The sequence below is a fragment of the Eptatretus burgeri genome, chromosome 15, assembly GCF_056783735.1.
Source record: "Eptatretus burgeri isolate ZD-2024b chromosome 15, Ebu_testis_v1, whole genome shotgun sequence".
NCBI lineage: Eukaryota > Metazoa > Chordata > Myxini > Myxiniformes > Myxinidae > Eptatretus > Eptatretus burgeri.
The window spans coordinates 30,199,704-30,227,092 of record NC_140975.1 but is presented as its reverse complement, the minus strand read 5'-3'; the positions used below and the strand labels follow the sequence as shown (position 1 = coordinate 30,227,092).

The 27,389-nt window shown below is 42.5% G+C and overlaps 1 protein-coding gene across 1 annotated transcript in view; it reads right to left on the bottom strand.

Moving 5' to 3' along the window:
* ELAC2 (elaC ribonuclease Z 2) overlaps positions 1–27,389 on the bottom strand; it is a 103,735-nt gene that overhangs the window by 16,967 nt on the left and 59,379 nt on the right. The window contains exons 16-18 of the mRNA XM_085857167.1: positions 16,792–16,930; positions 14,633–14,671; positions 6,373–6,482 (exon numbers count right to left, since the gene is read on the bottom strand). Coding sequence (XP_085713293.1) covers positions 6,373–6,482; positions 14,633–14,671; positions 16,792–16,930 — 288 coding nt within the window. The remainder of the gene's footprint in view (positions 1–6,372; positions 6,483–14,632; positions 14,672–16,791; positions 16,931–27,389) is intronic.

Here is a 27,389-nt window from a genome sequence, read left to right as displayed (position 1 = left end):
GTAGATCACACTTTTTTATAGGATTTCACCCACCACAAAGCCAAAAGCCACTTAAAATGGGGGCTACATAAAGGAAAGTGTAGATATTAAACAGAAAGGAGGAATCTTTTAACATTCTTCTTGAATTGAGGTAGGTTGGGATCGAGTAGGAAGCAGGATGCAGGTAAACTTATCTTGCTTACAAGTTACAGAAAAATTTGTCTACACAATCATCCAAACCATTTTCAAGGTGAAGGAATATCAATGTCTTTTAGTTCCCAGAATCCATCTCTTCAAATCCACCCCCCCCCCCTTTTCTAGCCAATTATCGCAGCCTAACCACTGGCCGACGCAAGCTTCTCCACAAATAAAATAAAGTCCCTGGGCACCCATCATATCTCTTATGCAACAGGGCCTGACGTCAACAGACATGCCAAAGACATTCTCAACCTTTCCATCTCTGCCCTTCACCAGATCCTTCATGACTGACTGAATTAATATTTATGTGAAAGATGGTAAATGTTCTGCCTATCCAGAAAAAAAAGGAAACAAGATTGATTCTCTCGACTGAAAACCATTAAGCCTCCTTTGCATTGTAAGCATGGTAATGAAGTCTGAAGGCTCAATGGGAGTCATAGATGACACTCCCCTGTACTGAATCGCCCGAGCTCATGAAGAATGGAAAGCTACAAATTAGTCAAAAGTGGTCTCAATGGATGTGTAGCGAGCCAAAAGCCTTTGCTGAGGAAAAGCAACCAAACAAGAAGGCTGAAATGAGCAGCAGAAATGAAAATGTGATATTACCAAACCTACATGAGAAGATGCTTTTTGCAGCCGAGTCCAAGTTCGTCCTGTTTGGCAATAACTGATGGCAGTTTGTGCGAAGTGGATTGGGGAGAATGGATAGTTGGTGTGCAACAGCAACAATGAAGCATAGGGGTGGACAAATAGAAGTGGGGAGATGCATCTCAGCTAAAGGTGTCGGAGATTTCCAAATATTGACGGTACACTGACTACGAACAGGAACAGAGTTTTCTCATCCATCATGCCATTCCCTCAGGAACGTGTCTCATTTTAGTGGATATTCATCTTCCAACATGACGATGAGTGCAAACATATAGCCCATGTAGTGAAAAACTATCTGGAATGTAAAGAAGCTGACGAACACTTCCAAAGATGACTTGGCCTGCACAAAGTCCTGATATGATCATCACTGAGGCTATATTGGGTTATACAGATACTGAGAAACGTCAAACAGCAACCAAACATCTTTGATGAATTGTTGAAAAGTGTTGTAATATATTTGCTGGAACATTCCACATTCACACATTAATAAATTGTAAGGAAGCATGAAAACAAGGTGTCAACAAACTCTATATAAAGTAAAGGGCTCGCATGCCAAGTACGAATGAACTGCATAATGTATTCATTGTTTTTGTACATTACCTCTCATAATATAATTCATTGCGTATATATTTATACACATATTAGTGGGGTCAAAAACCTGAAGTGTCTGACACTCTCTGTAAAGCCTAAGTCACATTTGCTTTATGGCGAGGATACGGCGGCCGTACACCCTCTGAATTGACAGAAACGTGTGGCGGCTGCAGAGTTTCTGCGGTGGCCTCAGGGTGGCCCTACGCCGTTTGGCTATCTTTTACAGGCCATAGGGGTCGCCGTGGAATTATAGCGCGGAGATATAACTTTTTTCATTTATACGTTCGCCGTAGCAATTCGACAAGCCAAAACAAAAGAACTGGTAAAAAAAAGAAAGGAAAAAAAAAAAAAACACCCACTCGTTACCGTCCGTCTGGCCGCATGTTTGCCTTAGGGCCCCCCTGCGGTCGCCTTGCGGGCACCTTGCGTCTGCCTTGAAAATTATATGGCCGCAGCAGGAATGCCCTAAGGTCACCGTGCAACATCAAATCAAAGACCGTACGGCACCCCCACGTTTTCGGTCTCCACAATTTATAAATACGCCGTGCGGCTCCCCGAAAAATAAAAACATATGTGACTGCTACATTGTGTGACCGTGGAAATACTGCGGCCACCCTATAATTGCTAGTGGCCGTAGATTTTGTAGACCCCACGGCTGCCGTGGCAAATGTGACTTAGGCCTAAAAGCAATATTTGGGCATTTTCTACTCTATTGAGGTCTGAGGAGCAGATTTAGTTACAAGTGCCAATTATCCCCGTGCACTGCTCCCCCACCCCCTTGAAGGGGGAAGCATATGGGTGGCAAGCCTGTCTGACACAACTCGGTTATTTATCATTGAAGAATGTTGATTTTGATGTCAGATGAATGTCTATCTGGTCCACAACAATTGTAGAACATATTCACTTCAGGTATACTCACAAATGATCTCCAGTCTGGCAACAGCTGCTGTCAAGAAACCTCCATGTGTGACACATGAAATAATATCTATTTTTCAAGAGAAATTAATTAGTGCATGCATCATTGACCTCAAGCATGACCCTCACAATGGTCAGCACGACTTTCAATATACCAATTCCGAAAAATCGAACCTAAAAGTATCAAAATTTAGTTATTATACTCGAAGGGCACTCATCGACGTCACCAGATATGACTCCGCCCACATTATGACACCATTATACATACGTGTACCAAGTTTTATTTAAATCCCTGAACCCAGATTCAAAACAATAAATAATTCTGGCTTCCCAACCATGCATCCAATCAAGTTGAAATTTAAAATATATATTCACTATGACTACTAGATCATAATTGTGAAGTTTAATGTTGTTCAAGGTGGTTCAAGAGAAAGAATTTTTTTTAATGATTTTCGTTCATTTCAATATGATCTACTATGTATTCGTGAACAACCTGGTATCCCCAGGGCTTGGGAACATGAGAGTGAAGTTTCCCCTCAATCTGTCCAGCCGTTTCAGAGATTTTTTTTTTATAGGTTTGAGGGTAAATCCAATATGGCTGCCAAACCATGTGACCTATGACATAATGTGTGAAGCTTTTGTTCCTCATTGATCGGTGGTCATACGTGTAAAGTTTTGCCTCGATCTGGTCAGCCACTTCAGAGAAAATTTTTGAATGTGTATTTTTTTTTAAACAATATGGCTGCCGAATCACGTGACCAATGACGTCAACAAATTTCTTTCTGTGGACCATTTTATCCCTCGATGACCCTCAAAAATTTTCATACTGATCAGATGTAGCATTCTACATATGCAATTGACGTCATAATGAAGGCACCGATGACGTTATTAAAAAAAAAATCACGCATATTCCCCATGAGGAGTACTTGCTTTGTGCCAAGTTTCAATTTTTTCCTTTGTGCAGTTTGAGAGATAGAGGTTCAAAGTTTTTCCATTTTTTCAACATGGCTGCCACACCACATGAACTATGACGTCATATTTATCATTAAAACATTTTACATGAGTAGTTACACCTGATCGTGAAAATTGTCTCAATCCGACAAGCGGTTGCGGAGAAAAACACAAAAGTTCCTTGCGGCCAAACAAAGAAACAAGCAGTCATAGACTGGTACTTACGAAATCGTCAACTTGACCTCTGACCTTGTCTAATAAAAGCTGTCTCTAGAGAAGGTAGCGACACAAACCAGAAGTTTCTACGATGATTCTGTACCAAACCATCAAAAATCGAATGTTTGACCTCACTGTGACCTTGACCTTTGACCGATTTTGACCAAAATCTAATCATCGCGAGCCATCACCCTCCTGAATCACGTGGTGTAATTTGACATTGGTAGCTTCTTCCGTTCTCGAGTTATCGTGCCTACAAACAAACACACACACAAACACACAAACACACAAACAGATGACGGAAGTCATCAATATACTTACGAAATCACAAACAAGAAAAAGGCGTCATGCAGAGCATGATTCTTGCAAAATCCACCCACCTCCCTAAAGGTTTCCATGGATACATCAAATTGTCCATTTCATTCAGATTAAAATTGACAATCTTAATTAAAGCTCAGGTCAATCAGATGAAAATTATTTTTCAGATTGAAATTGATTTTAGAAGTTTGACCTTGAGTTGACCTTTGACCTTTTGACCTCAAAAATAGTTGGTTTCCCAATCCAGTGACACAATATGCAAATCTTGTTCAAATTTCAAGTCAATCCGATTAAAAATGACGATTTTAGAAATATGACTTCAAGATGACCTTTGACCATTGACCTCAAAATAATTAGGCTTCTCAGTTGAGACTACCTCTACAACTTAGTAAAGTTTCATGGCAATCGGTTTAGAATTGTGACTTGTAGGCGATAAACAGACAGACAAACAAGAGGAAGATGTCGGGCAGAGTACGATACTTGCAAAATCCATAAAACAAATGACCTCAAAAATAATTGGCTGGTTGAATTCAGTTACCTAAAATATAACTTCTCTTCAAATTTCAAGTCAATCGGATGAAAATTGAGGATCTTAGAAATACCACCTTAGTTGTTGACCAATGTTGACCTTTTGGTCAATGTTGACCTTAAAAATAATTGGTTGAATTCAGTGACCTGAAATATAAATCCTCTTCATATTTCAAGTGAATCGCATGAAAATTGAGGATTTTAGAAATACCACCTTAGTTGTTGACCTTAAAAATAATTGGTTGAATTCAGTGACCTGAAATATAAATCTTCTTCACATTTCAAGTCAATAGGATGAAAATTGAGGATTTTAGAAATCTCACCGAAGTTGTTGACCTTTGGCCTACGTTGACCTTTTGGTCTTTCTGGACCTCATTTCAGTAAGATATGAAAATACTTTTCAAATTGAGTCAATTGGATGAAAATTGAGGATTTTAGAAACATGAGAGATTTAACCCTTGGCCTATGTTGACCTTTTGACCTCAAAAACAATAGGCTTCTTGCTTATAACAAACTGTACCACGTGGTGAAGTTTTGTGAAGATCAGTTTAAAATTGTGACCTGCATGCGATTGACTGACAGACAGAATAACAAAATCGACTGACCAATATACTTGTAAAATCTTTGATTTTGCAAGTAAAAACAATCAAGAAAAAGACGTCAGCAGAGCATGAAACTTGCAAAATCCACCCACTTTCCAAAGGTTGCCATGAATACATCAAATTGTCCATTTCATTAAGATTAAAATTGACAATCTTAATCAAAGCTCAGATCAATCGGATAAAAATTGATGATTTTTCAGATGAAATTTGATTTTCGAAGTTTGACCTTGACTTGACCTTTCACCTTTTGATCTCAAAAATAGTTGGTTTCCCAATTCAGTGGTGCACTCTGAAATTGCTCTATAATTTTCAAGTCAACTGGATGAAAAATGACGATTTTAGAAATTAGACTTCAAGATGACCTTTGACCTCAAAATCAATAGGCTTCTCAGTTGAGATTACACTACAACTTGGTAAAGTTTCATGGGTTTAGAATTTCAACAGGTTTGGAATTGTGACCTGCAGGCGATTGACAGACAGACAGAATAACAAAAATCAACTGACCAATATACTTGAAAAATGTTCAATTTTGCAAGTCACAAAACAGACACAGATAAACAAACGGACTCAAACACAATACCCTCTCCTTCGAGCGAGGGTAATAAAAATATCCCTTGCACCCACGGCATCAACGATAAATTTAACTACAGCAAAGTCAATAGCGGGCTATCACAAATCCCCACACTATCCACCTAAAGCTAAGTTTGAAGATAGCATAAAGTTCCACTAGGATTGACCCAATATCAAATTTTGAGCGAAATTTTTTCCCCCCATTTTGACTCTTGTGACCCTGAGTCCCCGCCACCTGAAGCATGAACAGGGGGTCAAATCCAAAAGATACATATTTCATGTATCCCTCAATGTTGATTGCACAAAGTCTCAGTTTAAAAAAAAATATTGAAAAATGTGCCTGTATTTGCCTTTTTTTGGTATTTGACCTTTTGACCCCATCCCAGGGGGTGAGGCCAAAATTTATACTGCTCTTGCTCCTTCTTGCCATGTGGTGATCATAACGACCAAGTTTGGTGAATTTCTGCCCACCTGTTTAGGAGGAGAACATGTCGAATGGAGGAGACAGACAGACAGACACAGAGAGACCGATGCCAATTACAATATCCCTGTTTTTTAAAAAAAATTGTGGCGATAATTATACCTGCTTACAGGACCATGGTATCAATTGTTGCTAAATCAGACCCTCATCGAGTCAAATTCAGGCACACAACCTCCACCCTGGCTGCTTCTGCATTGTTTAGCAAGTTGCTCCTTGAAAAAGCACGAGCATGCAATACGGGAATCATCTTGGACATCACCCATCATGAAACTCAAGTTCCAGAAGCTTTTCAAACGTGACCCTGTGTCGATCACAATTTACCATTGTTGTCTGCTTCCATTAGCATCAAAAAGTCAATTGAAGAGGAGAACTCACTGGAAATGATGCAGGATTTTATGGCAATGAGTGTCGTAATGGGTCAACCACTTCAACATCAACTGTGGTGCCACTAACGTCAGAGGAGTAAACGGCATCCCTTTGGCTTTCTTGGAAAGGAGGGGGAGGGGGAGGGTATTGAAGTGAAAAGAAGACAAAGGTAGTCAATAAAATTGTTTCACAACTTGTCTACGGTTTGCCAATAGCAATCTGGTTTTGTTTAATAGTAGTAGGAAACATGTGCAAGCCAATGACAACATCCATACAATTCTGCTGTTACGTTCTTTATGTCTCTTCTTGATTATTCAAACAGTCCATCAACTTTCTGCATACATCTGCTGTCATTTACAATTTAAAAATGAAACAAGGCTATTTTCAAAAACTGAGTATGATATCCAATCAAAATATTCGCATTATGACAATGAAATCAAATTATATTTGTTCATTTATTTATTTAAACAAGTGAGGCATGCTGGCAGATTGTAAGCAGATGCTGCGGTACATCCTATGTGCAGACATAATAAATATAAGCTTTATATATTTGATGATGTGAATTGTGAGAAACCTTTGTATATTTGGTGAACCTGAAAATCCCTGTCGTGTCCATCTTGTTTACCCTGTGTACCCAACCCGATCCCTCTCCCTTCCACAGATCTCCTCACGTCTCTGTTCATCACTGTTTTTTTCCTTCCCTCTACTGTTCTTTTGTCTCCTGCTCCCCTTGTTGTACGTTCTGTGTGTTAGCTCTCATACAAACCTCGACAGTGTACACAAACAAACAAACCAAAAAAAAAAAAAAACATGGATTGTGCTTGCATTGTGCAAGCAGCTGAAAAAAGCAAGTAAATCAAGAATGAGTGATCATAATCATTGTACTTTAATACTGAGTTGGGGTATTGTCACGGGATTTTGTGGAGGTAATCAGGGCATCTTAACCTTTACAAGCAATTACATTGCCAGAGTCACATTGAGGACAACATGTTCAAGTTGTGCACGATACCATTGACGAAATGATCGGACATGAAATGGCAGTGCATTTCCAATTTTAATCACCAACAATAGCTCTTCTTCTTAGCAGACTGCCATTATCTATGAGGTAAGCATGTACCATGTGTCACGATCCACATCATCAATCTATGCTGAATTTCCATTTTTAACAATAAACACTCCCAAAAAATTGCTCATTTGAGGTAAGACATCTACAAACCCATGAAAGACAGGTAAGCTTGCTAGTGAGCTCTTTATTTGAAGGGACACAATCATGAAAGTTTTAGAAAATATATGTTTTAGAGGATGATATACATGACCCATGAGCACAAATATTAATTAATTAATTAATTATTCGGTGAATAATAATCCAGATAATAGTTTTGTTTTGTATTTATTTTAAATGGGATTACTTTCACTGCGATTTTGCAAATGAACTCCCCTTGTCCATTTATTCATGTGACGTCACAGCTGCACAACTCCATTGACGGATGTTTACGTACGTCGGTGTTTCATCACATGATACAGACAAACAGACAGAAAGGGGTGAAATCATAACCTCCTGTCACCTTTGGTGGCAGAGGTAACATTCAGATTTAGCATTTCCCACAGTTTAGAAATTCCCTTCATCATGCACAAGCAAGCAATATCCAAATTTAAAATGCTGCAAAAAATATGTATGTATATATATATATATATATATATATATATATATATATATATATATATATATATATATATATATATATATATATATATATATATATATATATATATATATATATATATAAATAAAACACAAACATCAACTGTGATGTGTACAGAATGTCCAGGCAAATGTATGGAAGATACACCAGAATGTATGAGCATTGAGGTGTGGCTGGCTAGTGGACAGATATCAATGGTCAAAGGCCCTTTTTATCTACGCTATATAGTAAGACCCCATCATTTGCAAGTGATACGTTCCTGGAAAATGCCATGAATGTCAAATCCGCAAATGTCAGGGCATTGTTTCAATGGGAAAAAGGGGGATAGGTTCAAGGTGGTTCATGACTCATAAAGGAGAATTTTAAAATACTTCGAACACGAATGCACATCATTATTGCAGTTTCATTAACAATGCTTACAATTTTTTTTTAAAAACAGCAGCAGCAGGTACTGTTTCCAAGATACGACATAACTTTTGATGTAATGACGATTGTGATGAGTTAGAATCCAGTGAACTCGGTGAACTCCTCTGAAGAGGACGCAGTTGAGGGTGCTGATGAGCCGTGCTGATGAGCCGAACCGTGAAGAGGATGCAGGTGAGGGTGCTGAAGGTGTTGAAGTGGAGGGGTTGGTATGGAAAAAAAAAAATGGGTGATTGAGAGCTGTTTTGCAGAGTGCTGCATATTCCTGTGCAGCTCTTTGTATGGCAGCAAAATATCATCCAACTCCCTATTGAACTGGAGGTATCGCTCCATCACTGGGTCAGCACCTTGCAATCTGTCAGTGACTGCCCCATATCCTGCAGCACCTGTCAGAAACTTGATGGTCAGGTTGGGCCTCACCACCTCTTTCACCTCTTCACTGCCCTCCTCCTTGGAAACCTTGATGATGGCCTCCAACTCCTCAGGTTCCATGTGGTCGAAGCCTTCCTCTCCCATCTACCATGCCAACCCAGAAATCTTCCGCCTCTCTTCCATGGTGTCGGGAAAACCTCTGAAGTTGTTGACTGCCGGTGGCCATAGGTTTTGCCAGCAAGCGTTGATGGCTTGGCTTTTACTTTGGCCAGCAAGTCTTTGATGGCACTGATGCAGTGTGCCATGTTGAAGTCTTTCCAACATTTCCCGATGGTAAGTTCAGTCAGACTCCATAGCATTTAAGATGTGATGGAAGATGTGGTGGGTATAATACATTTTAAACATCAAAATTACCCCTTTGTCAAGTGTTTGGATCAGGTAGGTGGTGTTGGTTTGCAGGAAGATGACCTAGGTGTTGGGATGGCCCACCTTCAGCACCTCTGGCTGGACAGGAGCATAGTCCACCAGTAGGAGGACCTTGAAGGAGAGCTTCTTTTCTGTGAGGTACCTCTTCACTTGAGGGACGAAACAGTTGTGGAATGAATCCATAAAGATGGCAGCTCTTACCCACGCCTTTCCGTTGGCCCTCCAAAATACAGGCAAAGTGTGCTTGTTTTTGCCCATGAGAGCATATGGGTTTCTTGAATGGTAAATCATCATTGGCTTCATCATGCAGTTCCCTTTGGTATTGGTCAGATAAGAGATACTAGGTCATATGCAGCCTTGAACCCCATTGCTATCCTCTCTCACTGCGAGATGAAAGTTATCATGAGCATTTTCTTCCAGAACAGGCCAGAATCATCTGCATTGAAGACCTGCTCTGGTAAGTGCCCCTTCTTCTCGATGAGCTGTGCGAGTTGAGCAGGGAAAGTTTCAGCTGCCTCGTGGTCCACCGAGGCACACTCACCTGCGAGCTTCACATTGTGGAGACTGTACCACTTTTTGAAGTAGTCAAACCATCCCCTATTAGCTCGGAAGAGACTGGGGCCACTCGTACCCACAATACTCGTGTTTGGAGTACCATCCGCACCAACCAGATGATCGTACATGCGCTTTGCCTTTTTGCAAATCAGAGGTCCACTGAAAGGCACGTTTTTCTGGCTATTGTCCTCTAACCACACATTCAACACTTTCTCCATTGCTTCCATGTGAACGTCCCAGACCTGGGTAACCACTTTGGTGCTGGATACTGTGATAGCCACAACACTTTGGCAAATCAAATTCTCGCTTTTTTATGTAATGGACAGTCGACTCATTCATGTGATAGTGCCTGCCCGCGGAGGCCACACTCTCACCGCTTGATAGTTGGTCAAGCAGCTCCTCTTTCTGGCTCAGGTTCATGACCTTTTTTTTCCTGCCATTTGGGAGCAGACGCATCTCCTGCACTATTGCACTTAAGAAAATGCATGGTCGAACAATGAGTGCAAAAAAGTCCACGGGCACGAGGAATCACAATGGTTGAAGGCAGCGGGCCAAGACGAAAGAATGAGACCCAGGATACACTGCACATAAGTAGCCATGCAGAGGTTGTGAGTACATAAAGGAGTGAGTAGTGTGACCATTGTTTGTGAGGGATGGTGTCGGGGGATGGTTTATGCGCACATGGAGGTGCTTTATGCGTGGTTGACAGGAGATGGTTTTAGAACCATTTTATGTGCGAAGCTGGAGGAAGATGGTTTTTGCACCCACAACAAAAATAAATAAATAAATAAATTGCTTTTCAGCAGAAAACACAGGGACCAGAAATGTAGAAACAAGTGACATTTTATAAACTGTGAATATGCAGGGTCTGCAAATTTTGAATATCTGAATGTTGGGGTTCCATGGTATTGTTGCGGTTCTCGGAACCGCATGCCTCCAAGGCAATGGCATCGGACATATAGTGGTCCCGAGACAGTTATTCCATTAATATACGTTTAGATAGTCCCTTCCCTTTTGTCTCGTGGGACAACAGGATGTGCGTTACGGGGATCTCATAGCTAGGTTTGCTTACACCACTAACTTCATTTCTACTCTTCTTTTCTGCTTATTCCCGAGATAAATGCGAATTTGGGTCCTCACGTAGGCCAGCAGGCACTACGCTCGGATACCCGATCGGCATAGTGCGGCACAGCGCAGAGCTCCCATTCTCAAGTGATCCCTCAACCTAACTTTTGCGGCAAGTCATAATAGAGTATGCTCGGCAGCTTGAGATGATCGGCTCGCGCTTCTGATGATCTGGGATGAGATTGCTGGTTGCATTGAAAAGACATATGAACGAATATCTCTTAAAGAAGCTGCACGGATGTTATTTTTCACAACAAAGAAGCAAATGACCCAATATCGGCGAGCGTGGCTGGCAGCTTGGTGCCAATAACTACATTGTCAGAGGCCGATAATAGAAAAACAACCACCACGCCATGTTGTACAGGACACAAGTGTGCAAGATACGGACGGGGTGTTCTCTCCAACCCATTTCTAGATTTAAATATATCGGCATCTTCTTTTCCCTCCATTTCTCCATCTAATTATTATATCCCATCGTTCCCCTCAATTCCTGACACAGATCGGGGTTGGTCCCGCACACACGATAGAAGAATCGGGCAAACACGAGCGCTGGCCACGTGCTTAATGGCGGATCCATGCACACTGTACGGGGCATGCTCAATAGCAGGCGCACCTGTGCTTAGCTCGTGACACCTTATTATCATACAGAGCAGGACACGAATGACACATATCTTGTTCTCGTCTGTGCATGGGTTTACCCTAACACCTGACTGTCGGTCCTTGCTGGCGGCCGCGGCTGTTCGCCGCAGACGGCAGACGGCTCCTCGCCTATCCGGCCGGCGAAGCCGCGATCAGGCAGCGGCGTGCTGTACAGCTCGGGCCGCATGACGCATCATTGAGCAGGAACATTGACCAACACCAATCGGGGGTGCCCAGCGGGCACACGGGACCGACGCCACCTTCGGCCGGTCGTCGGGCATGGCCCAGGAGTTCGTGCAAGGAAATTCATGTCGCGGAGTTCGGTGTGGGGTGATTCATATCATGTCGTAGGGTCGGAGCGAGACGATTCCACAACTTGGGGTCATCTTGTCGGAAGTGGAGTGGAGCCCCTTCCGGTCATCGTGGCCGGGCAGCGCGGGGACCGGGGCCAACCAGAGCACCCGATTCGGGTGATGACGCATCGCTTCGGGGTGGCCCCACCCTGCCCCTCACCGCGGGGTTTATAAAAGGAGGATCGCGAAGCCGTCCTCTCTCTCTCATGCGCTGGATGCCCAACTCGCCTTCTCCACCCACTCGCTCTTGACTCTGCCTTCTTCACCCGCCCATCATCGCCTGCGACTCTGCTTCCACGTCGCTGACTCCACCCACCCACCTGGTCCCGTCTGCCACTCCACCCACTCGCTCTCGACTCCGCCCTCTCGACCCAAGTCCCTCCCTTCACGGCCAACGGTCACATCTCATTCTCTGGACGATGCTACTGCACGAAGTGCCACGAAGCAAGAAACGGCACGCCAGCTGTCAGGGAGGTATCGCCCAGCGGAGCATCCCCCAAAAACGTATTGGTGGCGCGATCGAGCAATTGTGCAAGGTATTCAGAGACCGTTAGCCTCATCTACTCTCCTCCTTTTTCTCTTCATTAACAGCTCTTCATCATGGTGTGTGTGTGTGTGTGTGTGTGTGTGTGTGTGTGTGTGTGTGTGTGTGTGTGTGTGTGTGTGTGTGTGTGTCTTGGCACCTGTTCTCGTAAGTTAAGATTGTAGAAGATTATTATTATTTTAGGTTAAGTCTGCTCTGTGTCTACTTTCGTAAGTTGCTTGTATATTGTCGCACCTCACACTTCTTTCTATTCCTGCATTACACACACCAATAAAGCTATTCACTGTACCACATAACTTTCCTCGCCTGCTTGTAAATACAATTATTATTAGAAATACACCCAGCACGTTTTTGTCTGTTCTTTCATTGATCCAGCATGGTCCAAAATAACTTAGCCGGGTCTATATTTCCAACGATCTGTTACTTTTAGCCGGTACATCATTGGCAGTGTCGCTCGGCTGCATCCGATCCGGTAAAGTGATCCGGTTCGGACAAGGCATACCGAGGGCGTGTTCCCCGGTAATTAAATCACGTTATTAATTAGGTAACCAAATTAACCCATAGACGGGAGGACCCTCGGTTATGCGGTTGAGTTATTGGCGTTCATGGTCAGTTTGCGACCAGCTGCGTCATGGAATTATCCGTGTGCGACGGCCTACAATTCAGGAGAGTCTGGTGGGAGCTGAGATAGCTTCCCCCCCTGGTAGTCTTCTCACCTGACCCCCGGCCCGCAACAGTATTAACCTTTTGAATATGTTGCGATAAATTTTTCATGTAACTCTTGTATTTCAGATAATCCTCTGCACTCCACAATGTAGCACCTGAGATCACAGGTGCTATAAGTTGTGGAGTTGCCAACAACAACACCAACAGCGTTGTATGACCAATTCCCCCTATTTCAGGGGGTTGATCGAATGATGACATTCCTCCATACAGATATTTCCATCGAGTCGGTTTCCTGCAAACCCAAATCTTTCACATCTTTGACATTTTTAATCCACGACTTTTTTAGGACGTTCTCTCGGCGATGTTCCTTCCACCACAAGCTTTATTGCTTCTTTACAGCTTTCTCTTGACCTTCATTACATACAACCACAACAACAAAGTCTTGTCTTCCCAAGTTCTTCTTCAATAGTATTGATTTTTAATCTCTTCATAATTTCTGAGCTCAACATCTTTCTTTCAGAGACAATCCATTCATCCATCGTATCATTCTCATCTCTGTTCTTTATATTCTTTTTACATCTTCGATCTACATGCCCAATTTTTTTTTTATTATGGAGTAGAGGGGATAGATTTTGACAAACGAAGAATAATGATGAGAAATACCATAAACAAAAGCGTACAACAAAGCCTGAATGGGAGACAAAGCATTGCAGGCTTTAAATAGAAAAAAACAACATAACTCCTCAGCAAAGTTCAGCTGAGAGCACAACAATGGTATTAATATCATTCATGATAGGCAGAATTAAAGCAGTTATCCCAAGCAATCAATCTCTTGATGACCAAACCTCAAGTGCTCTTGTTAAGCGAGGAATAAATCCAACATTCCATACGTCTCACCACAAAATTCAATCCAGGAAAGCTTGCCAAAGTGGAGCTTGCCAGATCGCGTGGTCAGCACAGACATGCATTTCAATTGCCATTTTGAAGATCAAATTTAAACGATCCGAGATCGTCACGTGGTCTGAGCCATCGTGACGCAACAATTACAGAGAGAAAAATGATTTTCATTTCAAAATAGATTTCCAAAGCACTCGCTCTGCACTTACAAGCAATACTCTTTCTTCAAAGCAGCTTTAATACAATATAAGGGGAAAGGTTCGATCAAAAGTTGACTTTACAAGTTGCAGAACACACCTTTATAAAAAAAAAAAAATTTTGAAGTATCTCAGAGCTAACTTTCTTTGCAATGTGATGAGAAAAGGAACAAAAAGAGGGATAAATTAGACTGCAGGAAGAAAATCATTTATTTTAAATTCCGTATATTTTTGATGGTGAGAATATGGAAACAGTAATGACGTGTACAGGTTGCATCTTCATCTGAGTTTCTTCATCTTGAAGCCAAATGGGAATAAAAACTTTGTGGACGATAAATAAAGCAACAAAAAATAGATCAAAACGCTCACCATAGCTTTCTGTATTGTTGAAGATATCTGAAACAGCCCCTGTTGAGACAATAGGTATGGTCAGGATAATGATTATTAGCACAAGTCTTACACAAATCAAACTGATAGTCACCATTCTCAGGAGTGAATGAGAGAGAAGAGATAAACTAAAGAAAAGAATAGAAAGTGAGAACTGGCATACAACACAGGCCTCAGCCAAATGACTTCTTGATTAGGGACCATCGGCATATTGCACACAAAATGGCGAAATTTGTAACCGACACTAACGGTCTAAAGTTTTAGAACACCCCCATTTTTCCAGTTTTTACTGAAATTTAAGCAGTTTAATGTTTCAATGTACGTACTCTGAAATTAAAGCATAGAACAAATAAACAATTGCAGATAAAAAAGAAATCATGGAATCATTTTGTTGAGTCAAAAATTTAGATTAAATTTTGTTCATCAAAGTAGCCACCTTTTGCAGATATAACAGCCGAACATACTCGTGGCATTCTTTCTACAATGGAAATCAAATATTGTTCGGAAAGTTCTTTCCAACTCTGCTGCAGAAGTTCCCACAAATGTGTTGCACTTGCAGGTTTGCTTTGCTTTCACCCTTCTGTCCAGTTCATCCCAAACCAGCTCGATGGGGTTTAAGTCTGGAGACTGTGCTGGCAATTCCATGAGTTGAAGCCTACCGTCTTGTTCTTTTCTTCTAAGGTAGTTCTGACATAGCCTGGAGGTATGTTTTGGGTCGTTATCTTGCTGTAGGATGAATCCCTGACCAAATAGGCATAGACCAGAGGGTATTGCATGGCGCTGTAAAATGCTGTGGTAGCCCTTTTCATTCAGGGTGCCAGTCATTCTGTGCAAGTCGCCGACTCTGGATCCAGCAAAAGAGCCCCAGATCATCACGCTTCCTCCTCCATGTTTGACAGTTGGTGTCACACACTGAAGAGCCATCCTTTCACCGACTCGACGGCGTACAAAAACCCTGTGTGATGAACCCAAGATTTCAAATTTTGATTCATCGGTCCATAATACATTCTTCCAGTTTTCAGTAGTCCACTGGCGGTGCTTCATGGCCCAGGCAAGCCTCTTTTTCTTATTTTGCCATCTTTGCAATGGCTTTCTTACTGCCACTCGACCTGTCAAACCTGCAGCTCGAAGTCTTCTCTTCACAGTTAAAACTGAGACTTCCTTACTTCGACCAGTGTTAAGCTGTGTATGAAGCTGCTGTCCTGTGAGCCGCCTATCAAGCAAGCTGTTGACTCTCAGAAACTTGTCTTCTGATTGTGTTGTGGCTTTGGGTCTGCCAGCCCTCTTCCTGTCAGAGTTTCCTCCAGTTTCCAAGTGCCTTTTGATGGTGTAGGAAACTACACTCACTGACACCTTGGCTTCCTTTGCAATTTCTCGAAAGAAAAGACCTACACTTTTAAGGGTTATAATGGTCTGTCTGTCTTCCTTTGTTAATTGTCTTTTTCTCGCCATTATGATAGCAATATACTACTTCCTGCAGTGTAATATTGTCCAAATAATGGTTCAGAGGGTGTAGCAACACAGTCTGTTCCAACACTGCTTTTATACAGAGAGTTTGTAACTCATCAACAAAAGTTGGGACACCTGTTGGAATTGTTTGCATCAACTTTCAAGGCTTAATTTACTTCCATTGCTGCAGAACAGCTGCAGTTGCTAACCCATTACTTGTTCCCCAAAAAGGGGCTTTTATAAACAACTGAAATTTACATTATTTTTCAGTTTTTGGTTACCTAAACTTTTTATATTTACCTCTGGCAGTTTACCGCTTCGCTTTGTACCATTTCAGGTTATTCACTGGTCTTCAACTGCTTAAATTTCAGTAAAAACTGGAAAATAGGGGTGTTCTAAAACTTTCGACCGGTAGTGTACATTCACATTCCCTTACTCTTACTCTTACTCAAATTCCCTTTACCTCTGCTCCACCAACCTCCCTTTTTGACCATTTATAACACCACCTTTTGCACAAAATTAGACATCACAGTATTCCAAAAAATAAATTCACATAATATGTTAAGAATTTTCCTTCAAGGCAAAGGACAAGTAAACCTGTTCATGCATCGGCCCCTGAAAATAAATTCTACCACTGTGGGGAAAAGATTGAGAGCGACATCAATGCCCACCCAGAGTGCTGCATCATTTACCAGGTGGTGATCAGCATGCATGTGAGAAATGAAGATGGCCTTGATGGTCAGCAGGACGTCGTCGGTTGCATGACCATAGTGACGCCACAGCTGTGTGGTCGTGCCCTCACCACAATCCAAGAGAACACTGCGGTCTTCACTGAGGACACGCATTTCCAAAAGCATGATAACGATGTCAAGATGCAGCTGCATTTCACAAACTGAGCAATCAAAAGCATAACTATCTCAAAGTACTGTCAATGTTCCTCAGTTATTTTTTGACATTACAACAGATGCTTTTCTCATCGACGAGTCTTTCATGCAAATTACGACTGTGAATAACCATTTAACAAAATGGCAAAAGTAAAACAATGAGGATTATTGACATTATGAACAGGAGAGGGGAGAACAGGTAGAATCAAGAGACCCAATGGTTTTTTTCATGAATATAGCAGGAAAGGTTTAATCACAAGTCTTTCATTTGTTTCCAATTAAAACAAAAATATTTTTCAAGTTCATTTTTTAAAATTCATCGTTAATCTTGCCCTTCTGCATTTCCACAATTTATACCCATTAAAAACAATATAGAGGAAAGTACAAAAACTAATAATAATTTAAGAATTCTAGACACGCAGACAAAATTTTTAAATGTAAGAAACTTTAAAGAAAGAAAAAAAAAAAGTGTATAATTCCTTGATCTTTAGTAACATGATAAGGACCAAAAGTCCCCAAATGCTGCAGTTTTATGTACGTGCATATATTGGGACGGTTGTGGGGGGGGGGGGGCGGTCTTGTTTGTGAACAAGATCTCTGAAAAAGTTGTGGACAGATTCGGACAAAATATGCTGGAGAGCTTGGGTATGTGACACGGACGAAATTATTTGATTTTGGTAAAGATCCGAATCCAAAAAATTTTGATGCGATTCTTAACCATCGAGTGATTGGGCAAAAACGATATCTGAAAAAGTTATGGACGGATTGGACGAAACTTGGTGGATAAGTTGGTTAGATGAAAAGAACAAGCAGATTAAATTTTAGTTCAGGCCCAAATCCAGGTTTGACCTGTCAGTGGGATACAAAACGTGAACTACGTAATCAGTCTGGCAGAGGTATGTGCTCTACCTTCCTTCTAGTTTCTTCCGTATTCTGTTTAGAGGTCAGGTAAATCGTATTATCATGGTCAACATGTGTTGTGCATGTAGACAATCGAGTTTTTCCCTAACCCTTTTCTCCATTTCCTTTAATCTCGTTATCTCTTTATTTCTCTGTTCTCCCAATATTCTCCCTCACCTCACATCATTCACTGCCATCCACACATTCCAAACATCACCTCATTTAAAGCAATTCCCTGCACCAGAGTTCACACGACATGGCTTCGGGCTGGGACTAACTGCAGCAGAGCATATATGAAATGTAGAGCAGAAGGCAGTGACACAGGGTTCCAGGAGCGAAGTTTCTCAAAGACGCTGGCCACTTCGACCCCTACCCCTGACCCACCCCCCGTCACGTAGCACAGCCGAGTGTAGTTGGGCCAATCACGAGATGCCACGGGAGGACCATAGACAGGATGAAAGTCACGTTTACTCAGAGCAGAAATATTAAAAAGTTGGACCAGAGATGTATCAATCTTTCTCGAAGAAAGGACATGATACAAACAAGACAGAAATGTTGGTCCTTCCCGACATTTTCTCGCTCACAACCCGTGACGACAACCAGGAGTTGGCACTTTCACCAAAGCCAAACAACAACCCGACCTGACCACCATGCGAGACGTTTTCAGAAGCATAGCTGTGGCAGTGCCGCCTCCGAATGCAAACTCCCCAACATCCAGCTCACGCTAGGAACTCCAGATCATCGGAGCTCTGCCACATGATGAGGGGGGGGGCGCAAGTAAAAAGTTCAAGTGCCAGGCTGTGGTAAGGTCACTCAAACAGTAGCCTGGGTATGCATGAGCTCCAACAAGAACAAACGTTGGTTCGATCAGGGCACGCCAATAGTCCTGCTCTTTCCTCCACCTCTAACGTCTACATTTTCTTCCTCAATCAACCACACCTCTGTGTCATTCCTAATAGATCCAGAGGTGTATTCTGTGACAAGTAATGGTTCGTAAGTGCTCTGGGGTAGGTATGTTCACGTTGGGGTAAGGGTGAATATTTATGCATTTCATATATGCTGATATACATTCCATTTGTAGATTTTATTTTTCCTGCCATTTTTTATTGGAATTTTCCAGTCATTTTCTCTCCCCTTATCATCATTATATCATTCCTCTAATATTTTTCAGCTGTTTTGTTTCATTGTCCATGCCGGTAATATATTCCTGAAAGTTTCGATATGTGTCTTCATTTATCCTGTTTGTGGTTGGTCCAAGATCGCATTCCCGGTGGGCAATTGGGCTGAGTTCACGAAAGTAATGGTAACCTATGTAATGTGGCACACAGCATTGGTTCACTCGGGAAAATAATTAACCGCTGCGTAGTCCCAGGCTTGATTACACATCTGCCACACTTGATTCACTGGCATGGTAAACCGACTTTGGGCACGAGGATCCAACCCGAGTTAGGGGTTGCAGTCGGAGTTTGTGGTCTCTTTGGACACGCCGCTCTCTTGGAGTTACCTAACAGCGACGCCCATAACAATATTACTCAAGAGAAAAGGCACAGCCAAACAATTTAGAACTAAACTCGACTCCACCAATTGGCAAAAACGAAGAAAGAGCTGATGCATAGGAAAGGGGTGCTAGTGAATCTGCCAAAAGAAAACCACTGCAGTTATGTTTGTAATATCAGTCTCTCTTGGATACGCATAAGACAAACGTTAAACAATCCGCAGGTCCATCCAGCAAACCTACATGTAGCAGCTACATCCCTCCCCTCTTTTAAGGTTATAACCACCCCCCCCCCGCCCAACCCCAACACCTCCTCCACCCCTCCACCCCTCCACTCGACCACAACTGCAACTTTACCAAAGATATCTACATTGTACTAGAACATGCAATATTTCAAACATTAACGAAAATGAGTATTGTTTATAAAAACGAAGTACTTTCTAAATAATTAAATTGGCACATCACAGCATATGCAACAACAAAAAGAAAAGATTAACATTGCACTTTAGGAAAATGGAAAGGGCAACAAAAACTGGAGGAATTCAACTACAATTCAGGTCAGGTATTGGGAGCATGCGCCAGAGCAGAGTCCACTTTCCGCTGGTACGTCAAGGGCCTCCGTCTGGCCGTCCCCCAGGCAGATGCCTGGTCCATCCCCATCTCCTTGCGATGCTGATCAACCTGCTGCAACCACGAGGCAAGTGGACATCCCATTGGCCTCCTCCACTCACGAGGCTCCCTCACCGAGAGAATCTGGTGAGCAGGATCAGCATCAGGAAAAGAAGTCACAAGTTATTACAGCCGCACATGGTGCTCAGGGACGATGCAGGTAACAAATCTCAATTGAGTCTCTCTCAGCAACCACTTGTTGGACACAAAGTCTGACCAGCGAGAGCCAAGGTTTCTCCAAAGAGACCTGGAACCAAAGGAATTAAGTCGCAGTCTCAGATCCCTGGTGAGATTCCAAGTCTCACATCCGCAGAGCAACATTGATAGCACCAAGGGCCAAAAGACTCGGACTTTCGTCCTGCTGCACAGGTACCGGCAGCGCCACACCCTATGATCGAGTGAATCGTGAATCCATGACTCCCAGGCCTGACCCAGACATTTATTGACCTCTGGCTCACAGCCAGCAGAGACATGAATATCACTGCCAAGGAAAGTGAATCTCTCCATAGACTTCAACATCCTCGATACAAACAGGTACACACAGGATAGCAGCATCCAAGACGTCATTGAAAGTCTGGATCTTAGTATTGACCCAGGAAACCCGTAATCCCAGAATCTCAGACTCTTCATTCAGCACCTCGAGGGCTCCCAAAAGGATATCCAGTCTCCGCGAAGATGACTGCATCATCTGTGAAATCAAGGTCAGAGATCTTGACATTCCCAAACAATGCACCGCAGCCTGATCTCTCAGACATCCTCCCCAGAATCCAGTCCATACAAGGGTTGCAAAGTGTGGGGCCAGTACACACCACTGACGAACTCCACAAACAACTGGAAATAATCAGAGATGGTATCACCACACCTCACAGCACTCTCAGTAGCAGAGGATAGTTCAGACATCAGATTGATCAACTTCGGTGGACCCCACGAAGACTAAGAATCCTCCAGAGGGCATCCTGATTCACAGAATCGAACCCTTTTACAGAGATCAACATCGGCTGCAGGCAGTCCCTGCCGAAACTCTCGCATATGTTCGGTGAGGACCCGAAGAGCAAGGATACAGTCAATCGTTGACCTCTGGTGTAAAGCCTGACTGCTCTTGACGCTGGGGCTCAAGCAGATGGTGGCGAACCCTATCAATAATTATCCGAGCAAAGACCTTGCCCGGCACTGAGAGCAGCATCACGCCTCGGTAGTTGTTGCAGAACTGGCGCTCACACTTCCCTTTCCAGAGAGGGACAACAAAGCCCCTCTCTTCCAGTGAGTTGGGATGATGCCTGTTGTCCAGGCAGAGCACAGAACTGCATACAATGACACGGGTACAACATTTCCACCAGCCTAGAGAAGTTCAACATGGACACCACAGATCCCAGGAGCTTTATCCCATTTCAACTGGTTCACCACAGCCTATGTTTCCACAAACGAAGGTAAATCACAGTTGATTGTAGGGTCAGCCATAGGGATAGTAAAACCAATGACATCCAACTCGACAGCTGGTGGATCAGCCTGTTACAGCCGCTCAAAGTAACCTGCCCAGTGGGCCTTCACTTTGGACTCATCAGTCAAGAGCCTACCACCCTCCGCTCCAACTGCAGTACACCGAGGGAGAGGCTTGGAGGAACGCAATGCACAAATTCCTCTGGAAGGAGGACGAGAATTACTTGACCACATGTGATGCTCGACCACCCTCACAGATTCCTCACACATAGGCCTGCTTGTCCACCATGAGCGCACGTACAGTTTTACGCCTCAGCTCCTTGAACAGCTCAGCTCTGCCATTCGGCCTGGCTCTGCGACTGGTAAATGGTATCCAGTGTCCCTTGAGACAAAATTCTTCTTCGCCCTACGCTGATATCCACGACATCCACCGGCAACATCAAGGAAAGTAGTCTTGAAGGCAATCAACAACTCTTCAGGATTCCCCAAAGCACCCAGACCCCTCAAATCCACACTTGGTCTGTTCACAAACTCCTCAGCTCCCGTTTCATCCTTGAGCTTGTCAACATCCAGCCTTGGCTGGGATGGTACCATTCTCCTGGATTTAAGCTACAACATCAGAGTTGCTACAATAGGCCTGTGGTCGGTATTGAGGAACTGAGCACTCCGGTAGACCATGCAGTTCTGGCTAATCCTCCGGTGACCAACAACGAGCACATGGTCATTCTCCTTTGCCACACCACCAGCATTGAAAAACTAAGTCAAGCGATGAGCCTGGGGGCGTTGAAACCATGAACCAGCCACTCTATGACTTCTTGCAAAATCAAGGAACTAAGAGCTATTCTGGTTCATAGTTCCAGACCCATGGGGACCAACACACACCTCATAACCATCCCTATCAGTTCCAGTCGATGCATTGAAATCCCCCAAGACGAGAAGAGTATCTCACCTGGGGCACTGATCAACCACAGACGTGAGCATGGCATAGAATGCGTCCTTAACAGTGAGATCACTCGCCTCAGTTGAAGCATAGAGACCAGGGAAATGACAACCAAGGAGTGACGAATCCTTCGTCTCATAAAACGCTCGTTGACTGGTGTTACCTCAATTACATTGGAGTCAGCTTATTGGACACAGCTACAGCAACTCTTTGGGCATGGTAACCATCAGATCGACAAGACCAATAATAGGTGTAACCACCCACCATGATCTTACTGCAATCCATTTTTCGAACCTCAGAGAATGCTGCAATAACGATGTCCAAACGCTTGAGCTCTGATGATAACAGAGACAGGTGATTATCCTCTCTTAGGGATAGGACATTCCAGACACCCATCTGAGGAGACCGCCTCAGGTTTACCCAAGGAGATCACGGTCTGGTGGACAACACCTCAGCACTACCCCGACACACACTATCGCAATCCGATCCGGGAAGGTTACCCCGTGGTTTTCCTCCTACCATCAAAAAGTGGGGGTCCCAAAGGCTTTGCCCCAATTCCGTTATCCGGTAAGCTGCCCTGCGGAGAGCAGCTGCATAGGAGGTACTCCCACGAAGTGCGTTTTCAGATATATATTTGCTTTTCGTATGTTTTGCAGAATGAAAGGTTTTTACGGTGGCCGGAGTGCAAATCTGCCACCAACCTCCTCATAAAAAGTAACTCAACTGCAGGAAAACGTCCGCAGACACTGTTGGGCAGCAGTTATGGATGGCCGTTGGCTCTCAACGGCGTGTATATATTTACATAAGTACATATATGGTGCAACACGTGAAAAAACAAGTCATTTATAAACATAATTATTGGTGTTGTTTGTGTGTTCCTTCCTTTTACATATTTTATATTGCTTTGGAAAATATAACCATATATAATTTTGTGTGCTCCTTCTTTGTGCTTTTAAAGGGTTCCTGCCGCCATCTACAATAATAAATGTCAGTGTGTGTGTGTGTGTGTGTGTGTGTGTGTGTGTGTGTGTGTGTGTGTGTGTGTGTGTGTGTGTGTGTGTGTGTTGTGTGTTGTGTGTCCTCCATACCTCCAAAACCGTGAAACCTAGCAGCCTGAAACTTTGCATGCACACGTACGGAACTCGAAGGGAGTGCAAGAGTGAAAATTGGATGTTTGGGTTAATTAAAACACCCCTTTTGAAGATAATCAACGGCCTCATTTAATTATATCCTTGATCGGGTGCATCCTCGGCCAACAAGCTGGCATCTTAAGGTGCGTCATGGTTACCTCGCTCTCCCTCGCTGGGGTCTTAATTCACCATTTTGTTTGGCCTGCTCAACAATGGCTTGCTTGGAACAGTCGGCAACGATTTAACGTTATTTTTTTTTACACTTTCCTGACTCATATCATCGAATGACTGATAATCATACCTACGAATCGCTGGATACATTACTATGCATATAAACGCTTGGAGACACCAGCGTCCGTGGCTTTATTTCATTTCCGCACATGCCATAACCTCTATAATCTCTTCAACTAGGACAAATTACAAAATTGAAGCTCCAAAATAGAACTTAGCAGCAGTTCCGACTGATAAAAAAAAGTGTTCATTTGTCCAATTCGGACATAGTTTCATATTTTGGGCGTCTTCAGGAGGTGTTTAATATGATGGAATGGTGATCGCTAAACACTTGCCAAGCCAGTTAAATAAGATTTGAGTTTGGAGGATCGGAAGACGTGGATTAAATTACTCGAAATCTGGAGTGAAATCTGAAAATGTGAAGAAATTGGTGGTTTAGTTTTTTGCGGGTATGTGCCATTAACAAACAGCTGGCTATCGCTTGCCAAGCCAACTGTTCCTTAGCAACCCTTTAGAGTGCTTACTTGAGTGCTTAAGCTGCTTGCCGAGCATCCCAGAGTCAATCACGGTACAGTTTGTGTCCTGATCCGGATGTGCAGTCGGCATTTGCTCCAAGGTCGAGGTACACATGAGTAGATTTTGATTTGTAAAGGGACTCTCCGTGGGTGTTTGTGCATGCCTGGATGCTTGGTTACGGGTGCGGTGGTGGCAAAGTTTCATCCCGTTATTATGGTGACTATGGGTGGTGGAGGTTTTAATTTTTAACCTCAGCAACGTACGAGCAATCACGTTTTTCTTTGTCCTCTTGACTGTTTTAAAAGCAATTGGTTATTATATATGAACCGTGTGTGCTTTGCAAAAGTTATTTGGTTCCTCTTTGTGAGTTTCAAAGCAAAATACACTTCATAACACCTGATTTCCAAGCCGTTTGCCATATTAACATGTGTTCGACATTACAGAGACAATTTTTTTTTTCTACCGTCACAGAGATTGGCAGCTGTTTATCCAGATTAATGTTTATGCACAACTCCTTGAAACATTTATAATGCAACATTGTTTATTAAAATTCCCCCCAAAACAAGGGCGAAAGCCACTTAAGGATATTGGGTTGTACAGAGTACATACTGTAGTTGGTAATCACACCGATCACAAACATCAGATTTCGGAAAAATTGTCGATATCGGTCAAGCACTAATATACAGTAGAATTTGGATAATAAGTGTATGCGCATATTTTTAGATTTAGTGGAACACATACTCCACCAGTCAAAACTTTTAGAAGACCCCCATTTTTCAGTTTTTACTGATATTTAAGCAGTTCAAGTCCAGTGAATAACCTGAAATGGTACAAAGCTAAGCGGCAAACTGCCAGAGGTTAAAAAAAAGTTTAAGTTACCAAAAATTTAAAATAATGTAAATTTCAGAGTTGTTAAAAAATTCCCTTTTCAGGGAACAAGTAATGGGTTAGCAACTGCAGCTGTTCTGCAGCAATGAAGTAAATTAAGCCTTGAAAGTTGATGCAAACAATTCTGACAGGTGTCCCAACTTTTGTTGATTAGTTACAAACCCTCTGTCTATATAAAAGCAGTGTTGAAACAGACTGTGTTGCTACACCCTCTGAAGCATTATTTGGACAATATTGCACTGCAGGAAGTAGTATATTACTATCACAATGGCAAGAAAAAGACACTTAACAAAGGAAGACAGACAGACCATTGTAACCCTTAAAAGTGTAGGTCTATCCTTTAGAGAAATTGCAAAAAAGCCAAGATGTCAGTGAGTACAGCTTCCCACACCATCAAAAGGCACTTGCAAACTGGAGGAAACTCTGACATGAAGAGGTCTGGCAGACCCAAAGCCACAACACAATTAGAAGACAAGTTTCTGAGAGTCAACAGCTTGTGTGATAGGAGGCTCACATGACAGCAGCTTCCAGCACAGCTTAGCACTGTTCGAGGTAAGGAAGTCTCAGTTTCAACTGTGAAGCGAAGACTTTGAGCTGCAGGTTTGACAGGTCGAGTAACAGAAAGAAAGCCATTGTTAAGATGGCAAAATAAGAAAAGAGGCTTGCCTGGGCCATGAAGCACCGCGAGTGGACTACTGAAAACTGGAAGAAGGTCTTATGGACCGATGAATCAAAATTTGAAATCTTCGGTTCATCACGCAGGGTTTTTGTATGCCATCGAGTAGGCGAAAGCATGGTTCCTCAGTGTGCGACACCAACTGTCAAACATGGAGGAGGAAGCGTGATGATCTGGGGCTCTTTTGGTGGATCCAGAGTCGGCGACTTGCACAGAGTGACTGGCACCCTGAACCAAAAGGGCTACCACAGCATTTTGCAGCACCATGCAATACCCTCTGGTCTACGCAGAGTTGGTCAGGGGTTCATCCTACAGCAAGATAACGACCCAAAACATACCTCCAGGCTATGTCAGAATTACCTTCGAAGAAAAGAACAAGACGTTAGGCTTCAACTGGACAGAAGGGTGAAAGCAAAGCAACCTGCAAGTGCAACACATTTGTGGGAATTTCTGCAACAGTGTTGGAAAGAACTTTCTGAACAATATTTGATTTCCATTGCAGAAAGAATGCCACGAGTATGTTCGGCTGTTATATCTGCAAAAGGTGGCTACTTTGTTGAGTCAAAATTTAGTTCAACAAAACGATTCCATGATTTCTTTTTTATCTGCAATTGTTTATTTATTCTATGCTTTAATTTCAGAGTACGTACATTTTAAACATTAAACTGCTTAAATTTCAGTAAAAACTGGGAAAATGGGGGTGTTCTAAAACTTTTGACTGGTCGAGTATGCGCTTATATTCAAAAAGTCATGACATGTGCTTACAATAGTAAATGTTCTTCAGATTGGCTGCATCGATGTTAGTTTTTACGACATTGCAATTTTAATAGTTCGTACCTCGGAAGCAAATACTAAATACACTTTCAGTCCTTGAGCATGTATCTTTTTAAACTCCACAAGAAGTTCGTTTTACATGTACAGGAAAAAAGCCCATCTTCTGCTCCCTATCTTCTTTGAACCTTTCACACTGAAAAATTATTTTCTCATTCTTCACCATTTGCAAAGTCCTCATGTTAAATCCGAATTTCTTCCACGTCTGGTACTGCTTCTTACAAGAGTTGCAAAACGTGATAATCTCAATCTTTTCACATGTGTGTGATCGAAGTTTAACTGGCATGTCCATTTTGATCGTGATGAAAAACAATTTACGACTCTATCATGAACCACCTTTTAACAACCCTTGATATAAAATAAATAATAATAAAAAAACGTTCTTTTGAATGTACAACTATTACAAGTGCCAATACCAGACGTGAAAGAAATTTGGACTTAAAGTTTATGTGCCGATAAAACACGAAATACTGTTGTGTTTGAGTCGATAATATTTTCAGCTGCCAAAGCATTACTATGACATTTTTATGTGCACTTATTTTTAATAGATATATAAAATAGGGAGGACCGTGTGTGCTCATTTTTCAGATGTGCTGACATTCGTGCATATGCTTATTATCCAGATTCTACTCTGTAGTGAGTGCATGAATAAAGCAAAACATTTTCTCTCTGCTAACTCCGATATCTATATCT